This window comes from Microcaecilia unicolor, chromosome 10, assembly GCF_901765095.1.
Source record: "Microcaecilia unicolor chromosome 10, aMicUni1.1, whole genome shotgun sequence".
Classification (NCBI taxonomy): Eukaryota; Metazoa; Chordata; class Amphibia; order Gymnophiona; family Siphonopidae; genus Microcaecilia; species Microcaecilia unicolor.
This window is the reverse complement of record NC_044040.1, coordinates 160,382,451-160,410,388: the sequence shown is the minus strand read 5'-3', so window position 1 is coordinate 160,410,388 and position 27,938 is coordinate 160,382,451. Positions and strand designations below refer to the sequence as shown.

Genomic DNA, 27,938 nt, shown 5'->3' with positions numbered 1-27,938 from the left:
ACAAAAGCCAAGACCGCAGGGGGGGATGGGGCTGCTCAATATATGATACCTCACGGTAGCATGTTCCATGCGACACATCAGAGACTGGCTGGTGGGGACAGCTGATTTTTCGGTGATAGAGCTAGAGAGGGCCCTAGTCCCCACTGTACACTTAGGCTGGAGGTTGCACTCACCGGGAGGAGGGCTAGGAACCGGGAAAGAGCAAAACCCATTAGTTGCATCAGCGAGGGCAGCTTGGAAGTGGCTTTGCAAGCGGCACAGATTTGACTGGAAAGCAACCCCTTTCTTGCCGCTGCTTCATAACCCAGATTTCCCTGAGGGATCTTCCTCATTGGCTTTTCAACGCTGGAGGAAGCTTGGAATACAGTATGTTTTTCAACTGGTGTCGGACGAGGGCAGAGTGTGGCCATTCATAGACTTGCAGCAGGAGTTTGGACTCACAGAGGTGGATCGTTTCGCATATCTCCAGATATGTCATTATATCGCAGCATTGGGCTGGACCAACTTGAGCGAAGATGTCCAAGATATTTTAAATACAGCATTGACATTGGGGGCACAGAACTCGATACCGCTCAAATTCCATCACAGATTTTTACAAGACTCAACAGAAGATATAGACTTTCGCACTGGAGCGCAGCGCTGGGCCAAAGATTTGACACCAGGGATAACAGAAGAGATTCTGTGCAGATTTCTGACCTCAATACAGAAGCAGTCCGTCTTCACTAGATATTGGTCGATGCAATATAAATTTGCTCTTAGGCTGTACATTTCGCCAGCCCGAGCCTTCAAGGCGGGCTTTGGAGACTCAGATGCCTGCCCGTGGTGCAGTCAAGCCCCAGCTTCACTAGGACATATGTTCTGGTCCTGCCCACACGTTGGCCGGTTTTGGGCTCAGGTTTTTGGGGAATTACAGCGATACTGGGGCCATAAAGTTCAGAGCCAGTCACTGATGCTATTTGGGGAGTACAAGTATGCACGACCTGCCCCTCCAGGATTTTGCGCATTCCTGCGGAGAGCCATGCTGATGGGAAAGAGAGCTATATTGTTGCACTGGCGAGAAAATAAGGGACCCTCCGTGGGAGCATGGAGAACACAAATGATCGAATTTTTGAAGCTGGAAAGACGAGGAATTTCAGACATGTCCTCCAGTGAAGAACAACAACTGCAAAAGACGTGGGCGAACTTTTGGGACACTCTGCAACCCACAGCCAGGAGCAGAATTTTAAACTAGGGGATCATTGGACATTGCCATCGTTTTCACCTGCAGATTGCAACTCCTGTGTGGGGGGGGGGGAGGGGGGAGGGGGGAGGTGAGGGATTGTAAGAGGGAGGGGGGAAAGTTTGGAAGATAGGGGAGGTAAAGGGAGAGTAGGGGAGGGAAGAGGGATTTATAAAGCGAGTTTTTCATGTTAGAAAATCCTACTGTTGTATTGCATTTTGCTGGATGATCTTTTGAATAAAGAAGATTTAAACAAAAGTACATGTATTTTCACTGCAGGTACCTTTATGTGCATAATTCATGGGGTAATTTTATAAAAGCCTTTTTAAGTGCATAAAAAGTCTTTACGTGTGAAAAATCCTTTGTAAGAGAATATGGTTATAAGTGAAGTCACTCTTTTTAAATATGTTTGTGATATCAAATACACATTTTTCCCATGGCTTTATACATATTTTACAAAAGGCATTGCAGACAGGAAGCCTTTCATAAAATAGGTTGCAAAATTTTTTTTTTTTACATTTGTACCCTGCACTTTCCCACTCATGGCAGGCTCAATGCGGCTTTCGTGGGGCAATGGAGGGTTAAGTGACTTGTCCAGAGTCACAAGGAGCTGCCTGTGCCTGAAGTGGGAATCAAACTCAGTTCCTCAGTTCCCCAGGACCAAAGTCCACCAACCTAACCACTAGGCCACTCCTCCAACTTGGATGTGCCTTCCCTGATCTAGATGGCTATATAAAATTGGGTTGCACATGTTTTAGAGATGCATCTGAAACAATATACGTCTCCTTGTGTTGATCTTCAATGTGTACCAGCACCTGCAGCTCCCAAAAAAGCAGAAAAGAAGTCTCATAAAATATCATAGGTGTGGAGGCATTTTAAAGTGCTTGAGGATCTGGGTAAAATTACAGAATGCATGTATTATCAGAAGTCCATTGGTAGAGGTCTGTATACATAGAATCTAGAGCTGCTCCAATGGCATTCAAATATTTTTCATTTTATACTTTCTTTCATGTTATTTGTTTGAAATGACATTTTTTTTTTTAAAAAGAAATGAAAACAAACAAAATATATATTGGGCTCCATCTACTGCTGGCCCAAGAAAAAATCCTCCCAGGCTCTTCCCTACTTCCCTCAGCCTCTCTTACCATGGCAATTCTCTTCACAGGGCAGAAATTATCCTCAGTCTCTCCTGTTATGTCAATTGGTTATTGCAAAAGACTCCAGAAAACCTAGGATGGCACCATTGTCAATTTATGCTATACGAAGTAATCACAACTGATTTGCCTTCATGGTCTCCTGACAATTATTTGTCATGGGTAGACTCACAAATAGGTACTGTTTCAAAAAAAATGTAATTAGTGGTGTTGGCCATGGCTAATCAATGAGGGGGGCATTAATACCTGTTGCATGGCCTTCAGTCAGATTCCAGAAACAAACGCAAACACACCATTCTGAGATTTTTATTTTATGTGCAGGAAAATATTCAAAAGTTAGTTCAGAATGCATGTAAATTGTAAATATGTTCTGCAGTAAAGTATTATTCCTTTCAAGTTTGTTTCAATGCCTTAATTTGAACTTTTCAAAACACTCCTTATCCTACTCAGAAATGGGTTTTCAGACCTCTGAGGTTCAAACCTCACATGGGTTTGCTTTCTTGGTGCTTCTGTTACTGGAGGTGTTGCTATCTGAAATATTAAGGAAAATATCAGAATCAGTAAATCACAAGAAAATAGAAGATCATTTTAATTCACAACCATTTTACAAACACCATGCATTTTAGATAATGTCTGTGATGTCCATTCAGCTTTCTCACATATGTGGTTACATGTTTCGGCACAATATAAATACTGATATAAAATTAACATTTTATATTAAGCTGCCAGGAGGACCTATGTGCTACTTAAAGTTTTTTGGCATATAATGAGACTAATAGGTTTTAAACAGGAACTTGTTTGTCCAGCCAGTCTGCCCAACAAGATAAACTCATTTTACATGGTATGTGATATGTATACCCGAGTTTGATTTGTCCTTGCCTTTCTCAGGGCACAGACCGTAGAAGTCTGCCCAGTACTGTTCTTGTACTAAGTTCTGAAGCTAACATCGAAGCCCCTTAAAATTTACACTCCATCCCATCCCTATCTATTCAGTCACGATCAGGGCATAGATCGTAGAAGTCTGCCCAGCTCCTGTTTTGTTTCCCAATTACTGGCGTCGCCTCCCAATCTCCGCAAAGATTCCACGGAAACATTCCTTCTAAACAGGATTCCTTTGTGTTTATCCCACGCATGTTTGAATTCCATTACCATTTTCATCTCCACCACCTCCCGCGGGAGGGCATTCCACATATCCACCACCCTCTCCGTGAAAAAATACTTCCTGACATTAGTCCCGAGTCTGCCCCCCTTCAACTTCAATTAATGTCCTCTAGTTCTACCACCTTCCCGTCTCCGGAAAAGGTTCATTTGTGGATTAATACCTTTCAAATATTTGAACATCTGTATCATATCACCCTGTTTCTCCTTTCCTCCAAGTTATACATGTTCAGGTCAGCAAGTCTCTCCTCTTATGGTTTGCAACGCAAATCCCATACCATTTTTGTAGCTTTTCTTTGCACCACTTCCAGTCTTTTTACATCTTTAGCAAGATACAACCTCCAAAACTGAACACAATACTCCAAATGGGGCCTCACCAATGACTTGTAGAGGGGCATCAATACCTCCTTTCTTCTGCTGGTTATGCCCCTCTCTACGCAGCCTAGCATCCTTCTGGCCATGGCCATCGCCTTGTCATATTGTTTCTTCACGTTCAGATCCTCTGACACCAACACCCCAAGGTCTCTCTCCTGAGTCAAGCTTACTAATCTCTCCTCTCCTATCCAGGTCTCTCTTTTGGGTTTCCGTACCCCAAGTGCATCACTCTACACTTCTTGGCATTAAATTTTAACTAAACACATGGGGATATAATATTAATCACCAGAGTACAGTTAATCCAACAAATTGTCTTAAGGTACTCCAGACGTTTTTTTAAATTTCCACTTACATTTTATTGTATCAAATTCCACCTATACATATATTTCCCTGAGGTTTACACAGAACTCTCTCCCACTCCATATTCACTGCATCATTCAAGGATTCAGCTTATCACTGATCTTAACAATCATATCCGAGCAATCACTCTTTTGTTGTTATATCATCACATACATATTTGAGTCCCAAAAAATGTGGCAACTTCCTTTATGATTTCAAACGTTGACAAAGGAGTCACTGATATAAGTTTTTGAGCACTGAACAGTACCGCACCATAACAGTCCCTTAGGAAATTGCATAATAAGTTTACCACTTATCTCAACAATCTTGTCCATGCAGCAGCTCCTTTGTTGTTATATTCTTGTGTGTTTTTGAATCTCAAAAATGTATAGCAGCCTCATTTTTAAATTTGAGCGCTAACTGAGTGTCATTCATGTGAATACTTAAGCATTAAACTCTGCAACTCCACATGATTGATTCTGCGTTTTCAGAGTTAATAATGACTGCGCTTCCACCAATCTATCATCGACTGTGGGTCCTTAACATAAATAGCATGATGAACTCTATTTATAATGATATTTCAGTGTAGCTGAAAGGCTTCCATGATAACCTCCAAATTCAATGAGATCACTGACTACTACTACTACTACTACTTAACATTTCTAGAGCACTACTAGGGTTATGCAGCGCTGTACAAATTAACGAATAAGGACGGTCCCTGCTCAGAAGAGCTTACAATCTAAAGGACGAAATGTCAAGTTGGGGTAGATGAGATTTCCTGAGAAGAGATGTAGTGATTAGGTGCCGAAGGCAACATTGAAGAGGTGGGCTTTGAGCAATGATTTGAAGATGGGTAGGGAGGGGGCCCGGCGCATGGGCTCAGGGAGTTTGTTCCAAGCATGGGGTGAGGCAAGGCAGAAAGGGCGAAGCCTAGAGTTGGCGGTGGTGGAGAAGGGTACTGAAAGGAGGGATTTGTCCTGTGAGCAGAGGTTACGGGTAGGAACGTAAGGGGAGATGAGGGTAGAAAGGTAAGGAGGGGCTGCAGATCGAGTGCATTTGTAGGTGAGTAGGAGAAGCTTGAACTGTATTCGGTATCTGATCGGAAGCCAGTGAAGTGACTTGAGGAGAGGGGTGATATGAGTATATCGGTTAAGGCGGAATATAAGACGTGCGGCAGAGTTCTGAATGGACTGAAGGGGGGATAGATGGCTAAGTGGGAGGCCGGTGAGGAGTAGGTTGCAGTAGTCAAGGCGAGAGGTAATGAGAGAGTGGATGAGAGTTCGGGTGGTGTGCTCGGAGAGGAGGGGGCGAATTTTGCTAATGTTATAGAGGAAGAAGCGACAGGTCTTGGCTATCTGCTGGATATGCGCAGAGAAGGAGAGGGAGGAGTTGAAGATGACACCGAGGTTGCGGGCAGATGAGACGGGGACGATGAGGGTGTTAACAACTGAGATAGAGAGTGAAGGGAGAGGAGAAGAGGGTTTGGGTGGGAAAACAATAAGTTCTGTCTTGGCCATGTTCAGTTTCAGGTGGCGGTTGGACATCCAAGCAGCAATGTCGGATAAGCAGGCCGATACCTTGGCCTGGGTTTCCGCAGTGATTTCTAGTGTGGAGAGATAAAGCTGGGTGTCGTCAGCATAAAGATGATAGTGGAAACCATCCGTCTATTCCACTATGGCGCCAGAGGTAAGTAAAACAATCGGGGTAGAACTCCCATTGTGTGAACAGCTCGTCTGTGTTCAGAAAGACGCCTCCAATTGGAGGCGTCTTTCTGAACACAGACGAGCTGTTCACACAACAGGAGTTCTACCCCGATTGTTTTACTTACCTCTGGCGCCATAGTTCGCAAGTTGACCAATAGGAGTTTATTGACCCCTGATGCAGGTGGTTGTACGCTGAAACATGGCCCATGTCGGGTCTTTGTCATATTAAAGGACTACATTTTTCTCAATCCTGAAGGCCCAGTGTTTGCTTTTTTTGTTTTTTTTTGTTTGCCTGGTTGTATTTGTATGCTGTTTTCCCTCTCTTTTGTGACAATTTAGTTGTTGGCCATAGCTATATGGCTTTCTGACATATTTTATAAAATATGCAGATACGCATGTTCAGAGCAATTCTACTATAGCATGCTAATAGACGCCTGGAGGTTACCTGGTACAAGCCTATTCTACGAAGGAAACTAAGTGCCTATGTTCCTTTATACAATACTAACATAACCAGGTATATAAATGTGCAGCATTTAGGCATGAGTACATATACCAGCCATAGAGCTGGTGTAAATGATCACACCTAGTGCTGAAGATATGTGTTCTAAAGTTATGCACATAAGTGGAAGTCCTATCCATGTCCTAGTAAATTACTATTCAACAAGTACTCAAGAGGTTATACAAATCTGTATCAGACAGAAAATCCCCAAAATACAGTTCTTTATTAAAGACTCTACCCAATGTGTTCCACGCTTCATCTGATAAGTGCTACCTTGGGGGTACTTAGAAGTGTTCCAAACATGGAGTTTTAACGTTTTTAGTTTTTTAAACATTTCAAAATATAGTGTTTTTGCCATTTTCATATGTTATGCTTGCCTATTAGGGCTGTGTGTTTTCCTATTGAATACTCATGTTTGAACTTTGACCAGGAAGTTAAAGGCATGCTTCACTAAGGCCCGAAGCTCAGAGATAAACACAGGCACTAGAGGCCATTATAGTGGGACTAGCGCCCACGTTTACTGGCACAAAAGGTCCTGCCTTGGGAAACAATGAGCACGGGCAGAAACACTGTAAATGGCATGTAAAAGTATGGAAAAAATATGTACATGAGATGATAAAAAAAAACTGCGCGCTTCATAAGGGTGCTCCTACTGCTTTAAACCCTACGCCAGCTTGGTGAAGTGGTGGTGTTAAGCAATCAAGAGGCAGACACTCAACAGAAAGCACAGAAGAGAAGTACCATGGTGGCCACTCACTGGCTGAGGATTCAGACTCCAGCAGGTGGTGGGGAGGAGGGGAGGGGCAGGTACTGTCCGCCCCAGTCTTGGAAAAGAGAGGGAAAGCAGTGGTGGTGCTGCTCTCCTTCTCCTCCTCCTCCTCCTCTACTCTTGCTGCCCTGAAGGGCAGTAGGGTTGCCCCACTGTAAGCAGCAGTCCAGATTTGTGAGTTGATGCAGCCAGCTGGCAGCTCCTGTAAGCAAGTAGGGCTGCAAGAGCTTGGGGGCTCCAAGATCAGTAGCTGCACCCCTTCCTCTGTGCCACTATCTCCTGTGCCACTTCCCAGGCCTAGGACCCTGTTCAACTAGGCGTGTGCACAAGAGCTGTTCTTACATGTTAGAACCTATGTTAGTAAAATTACCCCGATAGAGTACATGTACAAATGAGGTTAAATTTGACTGAGATACTACTAGGGTTAGTTCTGGGCCACCATTTTATAAAGACACATAGAGACATATTTTCAAAACACTAAGGGGTCCTTTTAAAAAGATGTGGAAAAAAGTGGCCTGTGGTAGTGTGGGTGTGTGTTTTGGACACGCATTGGGCCATTTCTTTACCCGTCTGGAAACAAGGTTTTTTTTTTTAATGGGTCTGGAATTGGACATGCAGCAAAATTAAAACTAGCACGCTCCTACTTACGGCCTAAGCATTTAACATCACTCATTGACTTAGCGGTAAGGGCTCATGTGCTACCCATGCAGTAACCACGCAGCATGCGCCAACTGCTGATTACCGCCAGGAACGCACCCGCGGTAGAAAATAGAAAATTATTTTCTACTGTGGGATTTGGCTTGTGCCAAACTTGGAATTACTGACAGGCGCATGTGCTAGCCCGGCAATAGTGCCGATTTGGCATGCACAACCCATGCGTTATCTCTCCCATGCCTTTGGAACTTTGCAAGTCTAACTGCTTTGAAAATGAGCCCCACAGGCACCTATGTGGCTCTTATAAAATAGGTGCCTTTTTGAAAGTTTGACGAAATTAACCCATATAGGGCAATTCTATAACTGAAGCACAAAAGCACCAAGATCCTTCAAAAATAGAACAAGTCTTTTAATTCACAACGTAGATCATTCTTGTTCATCAATGACCTGACACTGACACGGGTCATGTTTTGTCATGGGTCTATACTGAAAATATTAATTTAAAATAATAATAATTATATCAATAATAAAAGCATAAAATATATCCATTGAAAATACTAAAATAATGAATCCAGAAAATAATTGTTATAATGAACATAAATAAAGGATCCACCAAAGACAGATACACGTGAAAAAATATATATAATGAAATAATATAATACACACAGTGTGATTTTTACATGCATCTCATAAAAAGTCAAATTTAATTAAAAATGCGTGACACAAAGGCCCCTCTTTACAAATCCGCACTAGCGGTTGGCAGTACAGTACTGCCAACACAGCCCATTCACTTTGAATGGGCTGTGTCAGCAATGCCGTGCGGCTTTGTAAACAGGGGGGAAAGTTTGTTATAAACATTAATGAATGGGAGTGTGCTCTGCACATTGTGGTAGACCAAAGAGTGAAAGAGTGTGACAGCAACAAGTCTCAAGTGCCCAGTTAAGGTTACCCCCCCCCCCCCCAAAAAAAAAAAAAAAAAAAAACCCCATGAATGTCATTATAAAAATTACAACTAAAAAAACACTGTGTGACAATATTAGTTCATTATGAACATACCCAGCATCTCAAATAAAGGAAAGAAATCAGAACCTAATCCTTAGTAGAAACAATAAAATTAAACCTAAATATGATTTGATACACAAAAGCATAAAAATAGTTAATCACAGGTACGGTCTTGACTGATGATGGATTTTACTTTTTATGAAATGCATGAAAACATCACACTATCAGGCTTCTTTTCAAAAGAGAAGAGCCCCCATCTTTCGACACAAATCGGGAGATGGGCGTCCTTCTCCCAGGGTCGCCCAAATCGGCATAACTAAAAGCCGATTTTGGGCGTCCTCAACTGCTTTCTGTCGCAGGGATGACCAAAGTTCACAGGGGCGTGTCGGAAGCATAGCGAAGGCGGGACTGGGGCGTGCTTAACACATGGGTGTCCTCGGCCGATAATGGAAAAAAGAAGGGCGTCCCTGACGAGCACTTGGCCGACTTTACTTGGTCCATTTTTTCTTGCAACTAAGCCTCAAAAAGGTTCCTGAACTGACCAGATGACCACCGAAGGGAATCGGGGATGACCTCCCCTTACTCCCCCAGTGGTCACTAACCCCCTCCCACCCTCAAAAAAAACCTTTTAAAATATTTTGTGCCAGCCTCTATGCCAGCCTCAAATGTCATACCCAGCTCCCTGACAGCAGTATGTAAGTCCCTGGAGCAGTTTTAGTGGGTGCAGTGCACTTCAGGCTGGCAGACCCAGGCGCATCCCCCCCTACCTGTTACACTTGTGGTGGTAAATGTGAGCCCTTCAAAACCCACCACAAACCCACTGTGCCCATATGTAGGTGCCCCCCTTCACCCCTTAGGGCTATGGTAGTGTTGCACAGTTGTGGGTAGTGGGTTTTGGTTTTTTTGGGGGGGGGCTATGCACCTGGGAGCAATTTATGAAGTCCACTGCAGTGCCCCCTAGGGTGCCCGGTTGGTGTCCTGGCATGTCAGGGGGACCAGTGCACTACGAATGATGGCTCCTCCCATGACCAAATGGCTTGGATTTGGTCGTTTCTGAGATGTGCGTCCTCGGTTTCCATTATCGCTGAAAACCAGGGACGACCATCTCTAAGGATGACCATCTCTAAGGTCGACCTAAATGTTGAGATTTGGGCGTCCCCAACCGTATTATCGAAACGAAAGATGGATGCCCATCTTGTTTCGATAATACGGGTTTCTCCACCCCTTCGCGAGGATGCCCTCAGGAAAACATGGGCGCCCTGTTCGATTATGCCCCTCCACGTATATTATGTTAATTCATTATATATATTTTTTTCATGTTTAACTATCTTTGGTGGTTCCTTCATTTATGTTCATTATAACAATCATTTTCTGGATTCATTATTTTAGTAGTTTCAACTGATATATTTTATGTTTTTATTATTGATATAATTATTATTATTTTATTATTATTATTTCAGTGTAGTCCCCTGACTCAGGTGCTGTGCGCCGAAACACGGCCCGTGTCGGGTCATCGATGTACAAGAATGATCTACATTGTGAATAGGGCCCTGTTTACTAAGCAGCGTTATAGGCACGTTAACATTTTTAATACGCATTAACCATGTATGAGCGTTAATCATGTACATGCCTACAATATTCCTATAGGTGCCTACATGGTTAGCACGTGTGCTAAGTGTAGGTGTGCTAAAAACACTAACACACCTTAGTAAACAGGGCCTTAACAGATGTTCCATTTCTGAAGGCTCTTGGGGGTCATTTTACTAAGGTGCGCTGAATAATGGCCTGTGGTAGTGTAGGCACATATTTTGGACACGCACAGAATCATTTTTCAGCGCACCTGTAAAAAATGCCTTTTTTTGGCCGAAAATGGATATGCGACAAAATGAAAATTGGCCCATGCCCATTTTGGGTCTGAGACCTTACCGCCAGCCAATGACTAAGTGGTAAGGTCTGAAGCATTAATCGGGCGGTATTCGTCCATGCACGTACAATGCCGATTGTCACCCGCATGCCAGAAAAAGTATGTATATATTCTGGTGTACATAGTGGACGCACATAAAAAATGAAATTACTACACGGGCCACACGGTAGCCGGACGGTAGTTCAAAATTGACGCGCGTAGGCGCTTATGCGGCTTAGTAAAAGGGCCCCTTGGTGCGTTTGTGGTTTAGATGGTGATTTTTGTGCTTTGAACCCTTTCTGTGTTCCTCTATGGGGCATTTCTATTACTGGCCTCCTCTTCCCCCAATGCTGCGTGGGGAACACCTTTTCTATAACAGCATCTGGGCACCCTTATTCCATTGTAGAATGTTAGCATCTAAATGTAGGTGCACCCAGTTATGCCAGGTCAATGGAAGATGTAAATGAGCACACCTAAGTGCGGCATACAACACACATAACTTACAGTACTCTGTACACTGACCTCGAATGTGGCAGCCCTGTCCATGCCAACATATATTTCCTCTTTCAGTTATATGCACCTATGTAGAGTACCTTGTTCTGCATTTATGCTCATGACAATTTTCTGTGCACTTACATGCACAAGGTGCACACGACTGCACATGCTCACTTATAGAATTGCCTTATATGTGCCCAAATAATATATATAAATGAGGATAATGTTCTATACGTTTTGCCATTCTTTGAAAATACTTTGAAGGCTGCCTGTTTTCAAATATACTATGTTTGAATGTTGTCTTGTTCTTTATGTACTGGTAAAATCCCTGCATTCTGATCTACTGCTACTTGGGTACTTTGAAATAGGCAAATACCCTACATTGTAAATGACAATTTCTCTTAGAACAAGTATTATTCATCAAATAAAGTACAATACAGTCTCGATTATCCAATGTAAACAGGACCGGCCAATTGTCGGATAAGCGAAAAGTCAGATAATACGGAAAACAATGGCAACTCCTTAAAATGCATGGAAAACATACTTTGTGCATAAAGAACAGGCATAGGATGTCTGTATTTAAAAAATATTATTTGTTAACACTAATCAACCAAAAAAAAAAAAGAAAACCACTGTACAGTACAGGACATGATTGTGCTTCTTGTACAGCAGGCAATTTGAGCACAAATATAAAAGCGGTATACAGTATTTCACAATTGTACAGTGGCAGTGTGAACAAAAATACAGAACCAAGCAAGGGAATCGTATTTATCTACTGAGTGTGCAGCCTCACTAAAGTTGTATTCTACAGTAGGCAATGTGAACCGAGCAGAGCTCACTGCTTTGTCTTTTTCAGTCAATAACAGTTTGAAGCAGAAATCAATACAGCAAAACTCAACGGATCTAAGAATGAGAGTAAGAATAAAAGAAGTGTTGTAAATGTAAACAAAAAAAAACAGGAATAGGTGTACATACAGTACTGTACTGCATAAAACTTATTGTGCACAAGAATCTTACCATGGTTTGCTTGTTGCAAAAGCACGGTCTCAGATCAAAAGTGGTTCCCTGGCAGGAACAGGCTCTTGGGTCAAATAGTGCAGCATCTGGTCCAAAAATTGCTGCCATACATTAAAAGCAAGATTCAGCTGAAAGTATCTTTAATGTTTACTTTCTTTAGCATTTCCTTTACCATCATCCAATGCTCAAACAAGCATGGTTCACTTGCAGGGAAGAACGGTCTCAGCTCAAAAATGATTTCCTAGCAAGAATATGAAGATGGAAAATAGGAAGAGAAACCAAGCACTGGAGTGGAGGAGTAGCCTAGTAGTTAGTGCAGCGGACTCTGATCCTGGGGAACTGGGTTTGATTTCCACTGCAGCTCCTTGTGACTTTGGGCAAGTCACTTAACCCTCCACTGTCCCAGGTACAAATAAGTACCTGTAAATAATATGTAAACCGCTTTGAATGTAGTTGGAAACAAAAACACAGAAAGGGTATATAAGTCCCACTCCCTTCCCCCCCCCCCTTTCTTGGCAATGCAATGACATCACCTGGGAATCTGTCTGATATGCCAGATAGTCAAATTAGTGAAGGTTGGATAATCGAGATTGTACTATACAATTCAGTTAAAATTAAAGGCATTTTACCTTAAGCACTTCACTCCATTCACCTTTGCCAGTTGAGTTCACTGCACGTACTCTGAAGAGGTACTCCCCACTGGGACTCAGATTGTGTAACTCCATGCATTGTTGTTTAATTCCAGACATGTTCCCAGAGAAATCTCCTATGGAACAATCTTCAGGTTTGTCAGGTAATACTTCGTGGAATTCAGCATCATAAAATTCCACATCATCATCTGGGGTAGTCCAGAAGACCTAAGTAAAACAAATACAAAAGAAAGATAGTTTTATGTAGGTCAGATGGAAAGATGTCCTAAATGTGTGCCTATATTTTATAAACTGTTCATAAGAGACTGCAGAGTTTATAAAATACGCATATCTCCATTCCTTGAAGAACACACGCACTGGCAAAAAATTATACATATACTGTACATTGTGCACACACAGATATATTCACCTCAGTAGTGTAGCTATGGAGGGCCTTGGGGGCCTGGGCCCCATGTTGGATCCGGAGCACCTGGTTTGGCTGGCCGGGGTCCCCAAACTCCACCAGCTGAAGCCTTTCTCAAGCACTGTTCTCTGTGCATTGCCTGCCCTGCTTCCTCTCACGCCGCATGCATGCTCGGTTTTAGTGAAACTGAGCATGTGCAAAGTGTCAAACATTCTCAGATTCACTAAAACTGAGCATGCACTCGAAGTGAGAGGAAGCAGGGCAGGCAATGCACAGAGAACAGTGCTGGAGAAAGGCTTCAGCTGGTGGGGGTTGGGGGCCCCTGCCAGCCAAGATATGTGAGGTTGAGGCAGGGAGATGGGCCAAACTGTGCCTCCCACTCCACTTTGGGCTCTGGACTCCCCAAACATTGAGGTCTGGCTACGGCCCTGATTCACCTATCTTTTACAAGACATCTATGCTGATGTGCAGGTGCAAGGACAGCTACAAAGTGGCTCCAATTTTGCACTGATAACATACTCCTGCTGACTCAACTGATGAATCAGAAAGACTATTTCTTGTGGCCAGTGAAAGGAGAGACCTAGAGAGGATGAGCAGACCAGATGCTTCAACACGAGCAGAATCTATATATGGCGCCTAAACAAGCGCGGAAAACATTTCTGCCTAAGCATATTCTATAAACAGCGCCTAGATTTAGGCACAGCATGTAGAATATACTTAGTTGATATCCTAGCGCCTAAAACTATGCACCTCCATTTACACTAAAAAAATGTGGCGTAAATCCCAGCACATAGATTTAGGTGCACAGGGCCATATTCTATAACAGTGCGTGTAAATTTTAGAACGCTCATGAAACTCCCATTTCCTCACCCATAACCATGCCCCTTTTTGCCTGCGCATATTAAAATTTAGGCGCAGTGCATTACAGAATACGCTTAGAGAGTTGTGCACATAAATTCTAATTATTGCCAATTAGTGCCATTAACAATGCTGATTAGCTTGTTAAGCCAATTAAGTTACACGCATTGTTATAGAATACGCTTGGAATTTGGCATGGAATGCTAGGCGCACTATATAGAATCCGGGGGGTTAATGACTAAACAGTTGTGCACTCAAGTACCACAGTGAAAATGGGAAGGGAGTGAGGGTGAAGGGTTTTTAGAGAACATTGGTAGAGTTTTAGAATCATGGGATTCTGTGATACTAAGGGTCTACTCGAAGCCAGTCTCCTATTAAGATACACAGCTCACAGATGGTCACAATTTTCCTTGCCCTCACAGACTCAAAGGACAACAGATGATCAAGGCAGCATAGAGCTGATAGAGGGACAGAAGGAAGCACACAGTACCTATATGAGGGGCTTATATCAGGACAGGGGTAGGACATGTCTACATAAGGTTCATATGACCTATAGAATTTCTGAAAGCACAGGAAAAATACACATCTATGTAGAGATTGTACACCACACATCTGCAGAAGTCTAATTCCATCGCAGGAGAGGCCACTGGATAGGATTAATGCTACCAACATGTTCTACTTTCTCCATAGGCGGTCGGTGGCCCAATTGTTTGGGGACGCTAAAGGGGGCGGAACTTACCTCCATAATTGTCTGACAACACACAGAAAAAAAATAAGTACAAATAAAATAGTCACAATTAATACCTTTTATTAAATTTAGATATTAGATATGTATCATACTGTATGTCAAAGAATAAAGTGGTTACTCAAAGCAGATACTAACACCACAAATATTACACTGGGCAGACCCTAATACACCAATATACCACCCATACGGAAAATGCAGACCGTCAACAATATGAAACAAGGGATCATAATATCATAATTCTCATGTAGAGCCACAAAACACCCTTTTAGGGTGGATAGTGTTCACAATGAGCTCCTTTTATTAACGATCATATGTAGATCCTTCAAGAGGTAGTGTGTCATGATTTAGGCTCTTTACCCTTTCTGATGTTTTGGTGCCACCTCAGTAAGGCCAACACACAATCTCTCCGCTGCAAAACACTAAACACAAACTTGTGCAAAAACACACTCATAACCTTACCAAACCATAACAGCACTAATTCCAAGGACAGGACGAGCTACAACCTTATGCGTGGAAAGGCAGCACTATAATTACACCGGGCTCTAAAACACCAGTACACAACCTAGTGAAACAAAAAACAAAACAAAACAAAAAGGGCTGCAAATACTACACACTAGCAGAATACTGCATCTTGATCACACATGAAAAACACATGACACAACAGATATGAAGGCAAAATACTGAACTGGAAAGTTACCTCAAGAAGTCAGACTCAGCATGCAGCAATACTAGAAAAATTGAAACTAACATGCAAAATATCACAGATACACATTTCCAAAAGCTGACATATTTCAATTAATACATTCTGAATAAAATACTTTTTTCTACCTTTGTTGTCTGAGCATTTAGTTATTCTATTCGCTTTGGTCCCAGTGTCTTCTGTTTTATGCAGTGTTTTCTTTCCATTAGATATTTTTTCTCTCACCATGTCCACCATCCTCTTGTGTCCTTATGCGTCCTGTCTACCACTTGTAGCCCTATCCTTCCTCCAGTTTCAGCATCTGCCCTTAAAATGTTCCGATCCAGCCCTTAAATTCAGCAGTTTCCCATCTATGTCTTTGTCTTGCCTTGGCCTGCATTTCCCTCTCTTTTTCCCTATCCCCTGCTGTGATCAGTATTTCCCCTCTGTGTCACTAACCCCCCTCCAGTGGTGCACTTTTGTGTTCTTACCCCTTTCCCTCCATATCTCACATCTCTTGTGTCCCTGTCACTCTCCTCTCTCTTCTCTTCTTCCTCCACCCTGGGGCCAGAATGTCTCCCTCTTTCATCCCCCTCCCCTCCCCCACAGTTCAGTATGTCTCCCTCCTAGGTCTCCAGGGTATTCCCCCCCCCCTTTCTTTACTTAGTCAGTCAATCAGTCTTTCCCTTGCCCCCCACCCTCCAAGCTGATCCAGCATCTATGTATCCCTCTCGGCCTCTCCCTCTCCCTCCAGCACCTCTTCCTGTCTGTTTCTCCCTCTTACAATAAAGGATGCTGTAACTGTTGTGCACAAACAAATCCCTCCATTCTCAAGAAAGCTAAAAAGGCCACACATCTGCTTCTGTCCTTCCTAACCTAGAAGCACTTTTCCTCTGAGAAGCAGAGTTGCTGTATACCTAAAACAAACGCCCTTCTCAGGTCTCAGAGAACAGCCTGGTGCAGCTGTGCCATGCCATTGGGTAAACTGTAAATCCTTTGTATTCTCCTGAAAGAAAATCATTTCAGGGAGAGATGCAACAGCATTGAAAGACATTAGAAACCATACAAGAATTAAAGAAACCCCTCTAGACACCTCCCCCCCCCCCCCCCCCCACACACACACACATCTTCCTTTAGAAAACAACTTCTGAAAACAACTATTTCTCTTTCAATTGTCTTTTGCAATGCAAACTAAAGTTTGACAGAGATTGATTGATATTCAAATTGTGGGCAGTCAGAGCAGAGCTCAGTCTGTGGCTAGGTAGCCACTTTTCAAGCTTTTAGTATAGTTTCAAATCCACTTAAAATAAATTCTGCTCATGCCACCGGAAAATCTCTCACGTCCAAGTTGATGCCAGCAAATCCCAGCTCGCACGCTTCCTGCTGATCTGGCACCTCGGAATAATGCGTGCCTTAGCAAAAAGATATTCCTGCATGACAGCGAGAAAAGAGAGGAGGACCCCTTCCTCTCAGTCTGTGCACGGAGCCATAGAGCTCTGCAGGGCATCGCTGACATCTCTTCCGGTCTCACCCTCTATGATGCAACATGGGCAGGAACTGGCAATCTGTCAGCGATGTGCAGAGCTCTATGGCCCCCCACACAGTCTGTTTATTGATGGCCACTGATTTGGAGAGCAGAGAGTCTCAGGCAAAAAGGCAGCAGGGAGGGGAAGCTCCAGTTAACACCTGCTGTCGCCAGATTGGGAAGCGCTCCAAAAGAGCTTGCATTTGGGCTGGGGAGGCTTAGCCTCCCCAAGCCTCTTATACGGGGCGCCTATGACTTTCTCCTGTCTTTTGAGGATCTGAAGAGGACAGATTTGTGTGCCTACATCATAGATATGCATTCATTTGAAACATTTTCCCTGTCATTTCATGTCATTTTTACCCTGAAAAGACATGAACCCCCCTTGCTCCTGGCACTACTTCAAAATGACTGCCGAGAGTTCAAGCAGTGACCAGTGGCGCCAGGAGCAAGACAGTATGCAGATGCACCGGGCAGGAAAGATGGGGCTCTTTCCTGCCCCAAAGAGGTCACCAGGGCACCACACTAAGGTAAAGAAGGGGAGGGGAGGATAGGACACCCTGAGGCCCGCCTACCTGTCCGCCCATCAGCTTGCCCATTCATCCGCAAATCCGGACAAATGATCAGGCTGGCAAAACTCACCTGGTTGCCTGGCCATGCCCTCAAAAATAAGATATGTCTGGGTAAAACTGGACATATGGTAACCCTAGCTGAGCTGGGGAGAGGACTGGAGGGAGATGGACGTGTGCTGGGCTGCAAAGGGGTTGGGCATGTGCTGGACCAGGAGTAGGGGGCATTATGGGGAGATGGACATGTGCTGCACCAGGAGGAAGGGGGCATTGTGGGGAGATGGGCATATGCTGGAGCAGGAGGAAGAGGAGCACTGCAGGGAGATGGAGATTTGTTGGGCCAGGAGGGAGATGGAGAAGTGCTGGACGGGTGGGGGTGGAGGGTTGGCTGGACATGCAGGAAAGGGGAGCACAAGAGGGGAGTGTTAGCCCAGACTGGGGATTGGAAGAGACAGAGACTGGATCGGGGGGTGGGGAGTGGAACAGAAGAGGAGAGGTGGTGGACCACAAGGGGGGTAGGGGATAGAGAGAGAGAAATTCTGGACCTGTGGGGTATGGGGAGGAAGGGGACGGACTGGGCATGGAGTAACAATAAGGGGCACAGGGCAATGCTGGAAAAGGGTGGATAGGGATGCTAAGAAGGCAGATACCGAACAAGGACAAAGAGGACAGATGCTGGACAGGACAGATGGGACACAGAGAAAAGCTGGAAGGCAGTGGCGTTCCTAGGGGGGCTGACACCCGGGGCGGATCGCCGATGCGCCCCGCCCCCCTGGGTGCAGCGCCCGCCCCCCGGAACAGCGTGACGCCCCTCCCCGGCGAAAGACCCCCCCCCGGGTGCACGCCGCTGGGGGGGGGGGGGGTGCCGCGTGCCTGCCGGCTCTTCGTTTTCATGCTCCCTCTGCCCCGGAACAGGAAGTAACCTGTTCCGGGGCAAAGGGAGCATGAAAACGAAGAGCCGACAGGCGCGCGGCACCCCTCCCCCCCCAGCGGCATGCACCCGGGGCGGACCGCCACCACCGCCCCCTCCTTGGTACGCCACTGCTGGAAGGCAAACATATAGAGAGAAGAAATGTGAAATGGATAGGAGATCCAGGAAAAGCAGACTGAATCAAATGTAAAAATAAAATGCTCAGACTACAAAGGTAGAAAAAATTATGTATTTTTCAATTTATTGGTTGGAACATATCAGCTTTGGAAAATATGCATCTCTGATATTTTGTATTTCCATTTGTTTCTCTAGTATTGCTGTATATGTAGAGCCTGACTCCTTCTGTTTTCCAGTTCAGATTTTTGCCTTTGTATCTCTATTACTGGTCTGTGATTCCTTGTTTCATATTTGTTGATACTCTATCTGTGTTTCGCATGTGTGAGTAAGGTGCATTATTCTACTAGGCTAGTATGTAGTTTTTGTGTAGAGATCTGTAGCAGTCCTGTTTGTTCTTTTATTTCTCACTAGACAGTACATTGGGTTTTAGGGTATTGTGTAATATTTACACTGCTGCCTTGTCACAGATAAGGTTGTTTCTCTTTGCATCCTAGGAGTTAGTGCTTTTATGGTACAGTGAGGTTCTGAGTGTGTTTCTGCATGAGTTTGTGGTTAGTGTTTTGCAGTAGGGGGATTGTGTGTTGGCCTTACTGAGGTGACTTCAAAACTTTATTTCACATACCTTGTCTGATGTTATGACAAACTAAAATTAAATTAATCATCAAATGTACATACATGTGTCAGTTTTTACAGTAATGGGGGAATTTTAAAGGACTTTTCTTAGTTAATTAACATTTTTCTTTATATTCTCTTCTATGTTATGAGAATTGGATCTCCTAATTATAGTGGACTTGAACTGAATAATTTCTGGTTATTTTCATTGCTTAATACTAGGTTTCCTATGATAGCATTCTGCTTATTTGACTTAGTTTTTCTGTACAAGTTTTGTTTGATTTGCTTGATTTGTCTTTATTTTAAAACACACCTTGTCAACAAGGGGCTGGGCTAGGTGGGGTGTGGGGGCCCCACCGAAGTGGTCTGCATAGAGCCCCGCAGGGGCCGCAGTTGCTAAGACCAATCCTGCATGTCTCCCCCCACATAGCTCATGTTTCCTCTGAGTTCCTCTGACCTTCATAGCCTGAGTCTACTCCTGACCCCACAGCTTCACTATCAGTCCCTGTCCCTATCACCCATTCCCTGTACATATCCTTTCTGCCTCTTCTAGCATTTCAGAGTAGCATTGTGTCTCTTAACCATTAACTCCTTTACATTCCCTTCACCTCTTCCTTGCCTCCTTTATTCCTCTCCCAGTACTTCTCTGTCTTTTTTACCTTAACTGCTAGTACTTTGGCAACATAGGTAAAATTGTCATGTCAATAAAGTTACTGTATCTGTCTGCTCCTTTTGTCAATGTGTCTGTCTGCTGCTCTTGCCTTCTCCATTGGCAGCTGCTAGGCTACAGCAACTTCCTCCTCCCCTGTAGTCTACTGGACAGAAATCTCCAGCCAATAGTCTTCAGGGGGGAGGCGGGAGCAGTAGCTAGGATACAGAAGCACATCCTTCCTGTCATTGTGTTTTCCTGTTGCTCTGCAGCAAGGAGGTTTAATAGACAGGAGAAGATAGGGTTACCATTTTGTGTCCTCTGAAAAAGAGGACACATGCCACGCCCCCGCCTGCACCCGCCACGCCCACTGCCACGCCCCTTTTGGATCGTAATTCCGCCCCCTTTCCCCTCCCCTCTTCACATAGTCCCCTCCCCCGCACCCCCCCATCACATACTCCCCTCCCCCTGTCACATGCTCCCCTCCCCTTCCTTACCATCTTCCCTGGTGGTCTAGTGACGTCTTCGGGGCAGGAAAGAGTCCCCTCTTTCCTGCCCGGAGCGCTGCCTGCCCTTGCCTACATCCTTCTCGGTCTCGGCTGAGGATTCAAAATGGCCGCCGAGAGTTGAAGCGGCCTCGCGAGACTTCAACTCTCGGTGGCCATTTTGAATCACCAGCAGAGACCGAGAAGGAGGATGGGCAAGGCAGAGCTCCGGGCAGGAAAGAGGGGGCTCTTTCCTGCCCCGAAAGACGTCACTAGACCACCAGGGAAGATGGTAAGGAAGGTGAGGGGAGACCCACGGCGCCGATGGATCGCGCAACTGCACGCACGCGCGCCCTCCCGCACGCACGTTTGTCCAGAAATCCGGACAAACGTGCATGCAGGCAAAACCCGCCGGACGCCCCGGACATGCCCTCAAAAAGAGGACATGTCCGGGGAAATCCGGACAAATGGTAACCCAAGGAGAAGAAGTGACTTCAAAATGCTGAAACCAATTAGGTTAGTCTGAGTTTTCCCTTACCCATGGTGCTGTCATCCCCGTATATGCAAAACAAAGCAAGCAAACCTATGAGCTGCTGAATCTATGTTGTCATTCTTTATTGTTGGTAGCATTTTTATTTAATCTCACTGCTATTTTCAAACATGCCAGCTTGTGCAGCATACGAATGTACACAGAGGAAGCATAAAAACGGGATAATTTTAAATAGAAAGAGTAGTAATTTGTTATAAATCTTAATCAGTGGTCAGTTGGAGGGGCTGGTTACAGGGACACCCTAGCATGTGTAATATTCGTGCAGAGATTTTTTTCTCCTGTTAATGGGCCACTAAAACAGACATCATGTTATCAGAATCAGGTGCTTAACATTCAGAGTTTCTATCTATTTATTTATTTATGACAGTCATATCCCACATCTATATATATAAAAGGCAACCCCAACGTTCTGAAGCCTCCATGGAAGTTGAGGCGCCCGAGATATCCGGTGTGCCCTGGAGTGTCTGCACCGCCCTCGCGTCAAAACGTCATGACGCGTCAAAACGTCATGACGTCGAGGGCGGAGCTATTGACACTCAAGGGCCGAAACAGCCCACAGCGAACAAGGCAGCAAGTAGCTTCGAGGGACGGAGGGAGGGCGAACAAGGCAAGTAGCTTCGAGGGATGGAGGGAGGGCGAACAAGGCAAGTAGCTTCGAGGGACGGAGGGAGGGAGCCCCTTGCTAGCGCCCGTTTCATTCCGCTCAGAAACGGGCATTTTTTCCTAGTTTAACATATATTAGGGTGAAACCTGGGAGTATTTGAAAGCTTTTTTTTTACCTGTGCCTAGATGGTTTGTGGGAACTTGCTCCTTCTATTTTGAAGAATGCAGTAGTATATCATAAAAATGCACTTATTATTGTTTATTACTATTATTTACTACTGGTTGATATACAGCAGAAGTTAACCATTGGGCTCATTTTCAAAAGAGAAGGACGCCCATCTTTCGACTTAAATCAGAAGATGGACCTCCTTCTCTCAGAAACGTCCAAATCGGTATAATCGAAACCTGATTTTGGACGTCCCCAACTGCACTCTGTCACAGGGACGGCCAAAGTTCAAGGGGGCATGTCGGAGGCGTAGCGAAGGCAGGACTTGGGCGTGCCTAACACTTGGACGTCCTTGACCCATAATAAAAAAAAAAAGAAATACGTCCCTGATGAACACTTGGGCATTTTCACCCGGACCTGTTTTTCTTACGACTAAGGCACAAAAAGGTTCCCAAACTGACCAGATGACCACCGGAGAGAATCGGGGATGACCTCCCGTTACTCCCCCAGTGGTCACTAACCCCCTCCCACCCTCAAAAAACATCTTTAAAATATTTCATGCCAGCCTCTATGCCAGTCTCAGATGTTATACTCAGGTCCATGACAGCAGTATGCAGGTCCCTGAAGCAGTTTTAGTGGGTGAGTGCACTTCAGACAAGCGGACCCAGCCCCACCCCCCTATCCATTATGTTTGTGGAGGAAACAGCGAGCCCTCCCAAACCCACCAGAAACCCACTGTACCCACATCTAGGTGCCCCCCCTTCACCTGTAAGGGCTGTGGTAGTTGTGTACAGTTGGGGGTAGTGGGTTTCGGGGGGGGGGGGGGGGCTCAGCACACAAGGTAAGGGAGCTATGTACCTGGGAGCAATTTATGAAGTCCACTGCAGTGCCCCCTAAGGTGCCCAGTTGATGTCCTGGCATGTCAGGGGGACTAGTGCACTACAAATGCTGGCACTTCCCACGACCAAATGGCTTGCATTTGGTTGTTTCTGACATGGACGTCTTTGGTTTCGAAAATTGCCGAATATCAGAAACGACCATGTCTAGGGATGTCCATCTCTAAGGACAACCAAATTTAAGGATTTGGTCATCCCTGACGGTATTTTCGAAATGAAAGATGGACGTCCATCTTGTTTCGAAAATACGGGTTTCCCAGCCCCTGGATCGGGACGTTTTGCAAGGATGTCCAAATTGAAACGTGGACGTCCCTTTTGAAAATGCCTCTCCAAGTCAACTTCATGCTTTGTTATATAATTTTTAATAGTATTTTTCTCAGACATTACCCAAATACAAATAAAATTATAATGTTACTTATATGACCATGTCTGCCTCTTATGGTAGCTTTTGTTCATTAAAGCCATATCAGAAAAATATTTGCAAGTGCAATTTTATTATGCAGGCAAACAATACACCGCCAAAATACAAAATAGTAAGCAGCACAGTATTAGTCGCAAAATTTATACAAAGTTGATTATTTTCAGTAGAATAAAAATCTGTTGGCTGCCTGCTATGTGAATATTCTATCACTGTTTAATTATTGCTACCAATTATTACATATTTAGGGCATATGCCTTAAACATAGATTGTTTACATTTGTTTATCCAGACCTTACATTCACATAGTATTGCTTAATCAATCCGAAGGCAAAACCAAAGTGTGGTTAAACAATCCTACTACATAAATTAAGAGTGACCGACGTGCCGCTCATGCGCAGAACATCGCAGCTGTTGTGCGCATGAGTGGCACGTCACAAGTCTCTCTGTACGTGCCGTTAAATCAGTATGGAGCCGTCGCTCACAAAACACAGCCCGAGTCCCGACCCGCCTGCTTCCAGAGGCGGGGGAGGAGCCCGTAGTAACGGGGGGGAGCATAGACCCTACGGCCGCCCCTCCCTCTCCGTTTGTCGTCGCTACTCCAGCCAACCTCTGAACAGGGGTTAAATAGAGGAGGTGCGGGGCAGACTGTGAAAGGTGGCAGCCGCAGGAAAATGCTGCCGGGGTGGAGAAGGCGCTCCTTCAGCTGTCTGCGTTTGCTCCTGTCAGCCCTCCGATTTCAGGCTTTAGCTCTGCAGCTATGAAGGCATGCTGTTCCTTTCAGCTGCACAAAGCCTCTAGCGTCCTGCCTCTTCTGACAGAACTTCCTGTTTTCGGGCAGGACGCTACAGCGGTTTTGGGCGATTAAAAGGAGAAGCATGCCTGCAGCACTAAAGACAAAGTCGGAGGGCTGAGAGGAGCAGGTATAAGAAGAGAGAGAGCATGGACTGGGGGGGGGGGCGGGGAAGAGTGAGGGTTCAGGAGTGAACAGAGAGAGAGAGAGAGAAAGGGGACCACGGGGAGGGGTAGGGATTCAGGAGAGCAGGAAAAATTACTGGTAGAAGGAGGGCAGAGAGAGAGAGAGAGATGTTTGAGAGGGACAGATGTTGGAAATAGGGGATGAAAAAAACAAGGGAGACTGTGGTCATGGAGTGGAAGGGAGAAATGGTGATCATGGAGGGCAGGGGAGAGAGAAGGGGGACCACGGGGAGGGGTAGGGATTCAAGAGAGCAGGAAAACTTGCTGGTAGAAGGAGGGCAGAGAGAAAGAGAGAGAGATGTTTGAGAGGGACATGCTGGAAATAGGGGTTGAAAAGAACAAGGGAGACTGTGGTCATGGAGTGGATGGGAGAAATGGTGATCATGGAGGGCAGGGGAGAGCTGATGCCCATGGAGGGGAAGTAAAGGGAAAACAGGAGAAAACAGGAGGAGACTGATCGGGAAGGGGAGAAATGGTGCCCATGGAGGGGAAGGGACCTGGAGAGAACAGAGCCTGGAGGAGATGGTCATACACTCTCTCTCTCTCTCTCTCTCTCTCTCTCTCTCTCTCTCTCTCTCTCTCTCTCTCTCTCTCTCTCTCTCTGAACTCACTCTCACACTCTTTCAGACAGGCGCACGCACACACACTTTCTCTGTCTCTCACACACATACACTTTCACTGACTCACTCTCTCTTTCAGACAGGGGCACACACACACACTTTCTCTCGCTATCTCTCTCTCACACGCACACTCTCTTTCTCTCTCACACACACAAACACACACAAAATATTACCTCCTGTACTTTTACAAGACAAACAGAAGCAGGGAGAAATTTATCTTCTCCTTCCTTGACTCTCTCTCTCTTTCAGACAGACACTTACACACTTTCTCCGTCTCAATCTCTCCCTCACACACACACACACACACACACACACACACACACACTCTCTCTCTCTCTCACACACTCACTGTCTCTCTGTCTGACACACACACACAAAATATTACAATAAGGGAATTACATTTCACAAATAAAAAATGTTGCCCGTTTTAATGTGCTTAACGGCTTGCATTAACATATAAGAATCGATGGTAACTCATCTTGAAGACTAGCAAAAAATGTTGCCCGTTTTAATGGGCTTAACGGCTTGCTTAGTATAAACTGTGTTGTGAAGCTCTGCGTACAACTGGTAGCGCTATAGAAATGATTTGTAGTAGTAGTAGTAGTAGTAGTTTATCGCTTTACTTGTTATGAAATGCTTTGAGTCCTACTGACCTGTACATCTATTGTGTTATTTTGGTGGGTGGAAGCAGTCAGGTGGGCTTATAGGGAGGGAGGGGAGAATGAGAGGGGAAGGTTTCTTGGGTTAAAAGTAAAAGTTTTTATTGTGCCATGTTGGATGGTTTACTGTTTTTTTCTTGATCTCTGTGAAGCTTATCAACCAACATGTTTTGCTTTTAATAAAGATGAATAAAACATAAAAAATAAGTTTTGGATGTTACTGAATTCTATTATTCTGTCTCACTGTATTTCCAGTTTTGGCACAGGATGAGCCATCACAAGAACAAAATAAAAGAAAACCAATGGGCTGCATTAGGGGCTTATAGCCCATTTAGTTATGTTTCCACAAATGAGAGATCTGTTTGACAGAATATTTTTTCTATTATTTTGACTTATAAACTACTTGTCCCTGAAACATGCTCAAACAAAACAATCCATTTGTGTATCTAAAAGGTAAAGTTCTACAAAACAGATGAAGATGTGATTATATGTGCCCCAATGAAAGGAGAATTTAATTCAACTTCCATTTAATTTCAGTATATTCCATCATCTTTATAACACCAGGCTTCCCAAGGCAGATTACAACTACATTTAAGATGAACTCATCAGGAAACAGGATAGCCTCACTGAAATTTGGCCTTCTGTATTGTATACATTGAATTTATTTAGTTTTTAGTGTAGAAAAATGAGCATAAAATACAAAGTTTAAAATTGCTGTTTCTAGCAGCTATAATAATTTTTAAAGCTGTTTTAGTGGATCACGTGATGGATTAAAGGAAGAGGATGTGGTTTTCTTCTCTCCAGGGCTATCCCCCCCGGAAACCCACCAAAACTGCAAAATTCAGCGTAAAAGACCTGAAACAACAACTAACAGACTCTTGATGTCTATGGACCTTTGTGTAGTCAGAGAAAACAGGATGATACCTGGCAGAACTACTAAAAAAGACCCAGAAAAACAGCGAGGGGTAGGAGAAACCAAGATGGTGTCGAGCCCAAAACCGGATACCGCCCCATTGTTTAATTTGTCGCAATTGCAACAAATAACAGAAGCGGTGAAATCCGCGTTGGAGCCGCAATTAACCTGACTCTCGGACCAACTTACAGGAGTGGAAACTCTTTTAGAAGAAATGACAAGGCGGACAGGCGAGCTAGAGGTACGGGTGTCAGAGATAGAAGACACGGAAACCAGCATGGCGACGACCATTAAAGACCTCCAGTGTGAATTGAAATCACTCGCACAGCACATAGACGACCTAGAAAATAGGTCAAGGAGGTCGAATCTTCGATTAATAGGTATCCCAGAGTCTATTCCAGATCGCTCCTTACCTTTGCAACTAGAACGCTGGCTAAAGACTGAATTTGTGCTGTCCGACAGTACAGGCCCGCTATGTCTGGAGCGGGCCCATAGACTAGGAAGGAGGCTAAATACTGGAAACAGACCCCGAGTAGTGATCATTAAAGTTCACAACTTCATTCATAAGGAAGAAATTTTAAGAGGTGCTCGTCTGAAGTGGGGAACTTTGACCTTTGAAGGAGTCAGTGCAATCTATATTTTGGCAGGCTGCCAAAGCAGTCTTGCGTAGAGCAGTGATTGCTTTTACGGCAAAACGCGAACGTAGAATTACAGGGGCTATAACTAATTTAGAAAAACAGTTTCAAAAAGCAAACCGTAGGTACATTCACTCCCCAAGTGGCTATCTTAAGGAGCAAATGCAAATAGTGCAAATAGCATTAAATACACTTCTTCATGAGCAAGCCTCTAGAGTGCTAGTGTTTAGGAAATATAAACTACAAAGATATGGAAATAGGGGCCCTACTGGTGTGAATAGCAGTGGCGTACAAAGGGGGGGGGCGGTGGGGGTGGTCCGCCCCGGGTGCACGCCGCTGGTGGGGTGCCGTGGCGCGCGCCTGTCAGCTGAGTTTGCTGACTTCGCTAACTTCGCTGCAGCTCCCTCTGCCCCGGAACAGGTTACTTCCTGTTTCGGCCGGGGCAGAGGGAGCTGCAGCGAAGTTAGCGAAGCCAGCGAAGTCAGCTGACAGGTGCGTGCCGCGGCATCCCCCCTCCAGCGGCGTGCACCCGGGGGGGTGTCATTTCACCGGGCAGGGGGGCCGTGCTGCACCCGGGGGGGGGGGGGGCGCATCGGCGATCCGCCCCGGGTGTCATGCTGGCTAGGATCGCCACTGGCGAATAGTTAAAACTTGGGGAGGGACCAGAGTAATCGCGGTGGTGAAGGATCATGAGGGTACCATCCAAAACAGGAGTGAACAGGTGGCGCAGGTATTCCATAAGTTCTTTGGCACCATGTATGAATCACACTCCCCCCCCCCTCCTCGAGTGATGTAGAGGAGTATTTGAATAAAGCAGAAATGACCCGATTATCAGAACAAGAGATGGGGGACCTTAATAAACCAATTTTGGGGAAAGAGCTACAAGACATTATCAAATCCCTACCTAACCACTCAGCTCCGGGGCCAGACGGATTCCCAAGCGAGTTCTATAAAATGCTGGCCCCCTCAATAATAGGGCCACTACATGCTT

The 27,938-nt window shown here is 44.9% G+C and overlaps 1 protein-coding gene across 1 annotated transcript in view; it reads right to left on the bottom strand.

Moving 5' to 3' along the window:
- Window positions 1-2,848: 2,848 nt before the first annotated feature.
- The window catches only part of TRIM42 (tripartite motif containing 42), a 113,519-nt gene continuing 88,429 nt past the window's right edge, over window positions 2,849-27,938 (bottom strand). The window contains exons 7-9 of the mRNA XM_030215651.1: window positions 12,917-13,144; window positions 7,205-7,529; window positions 2,849-2,904 (exon numbers count right to left, since the gene is read on the bottom strand). Of these exons, the coding sequence (XP_030071511.1) occupies window positions 2,849-2,904; window positions 7,205-7,529; window positions 12,917-13,144 (609 nt within the window). The remainder of the gene's footprint in view (window positions 2,905-7,204; window positions 7,530-12,916; window positions 13,145-27,938) is intronic.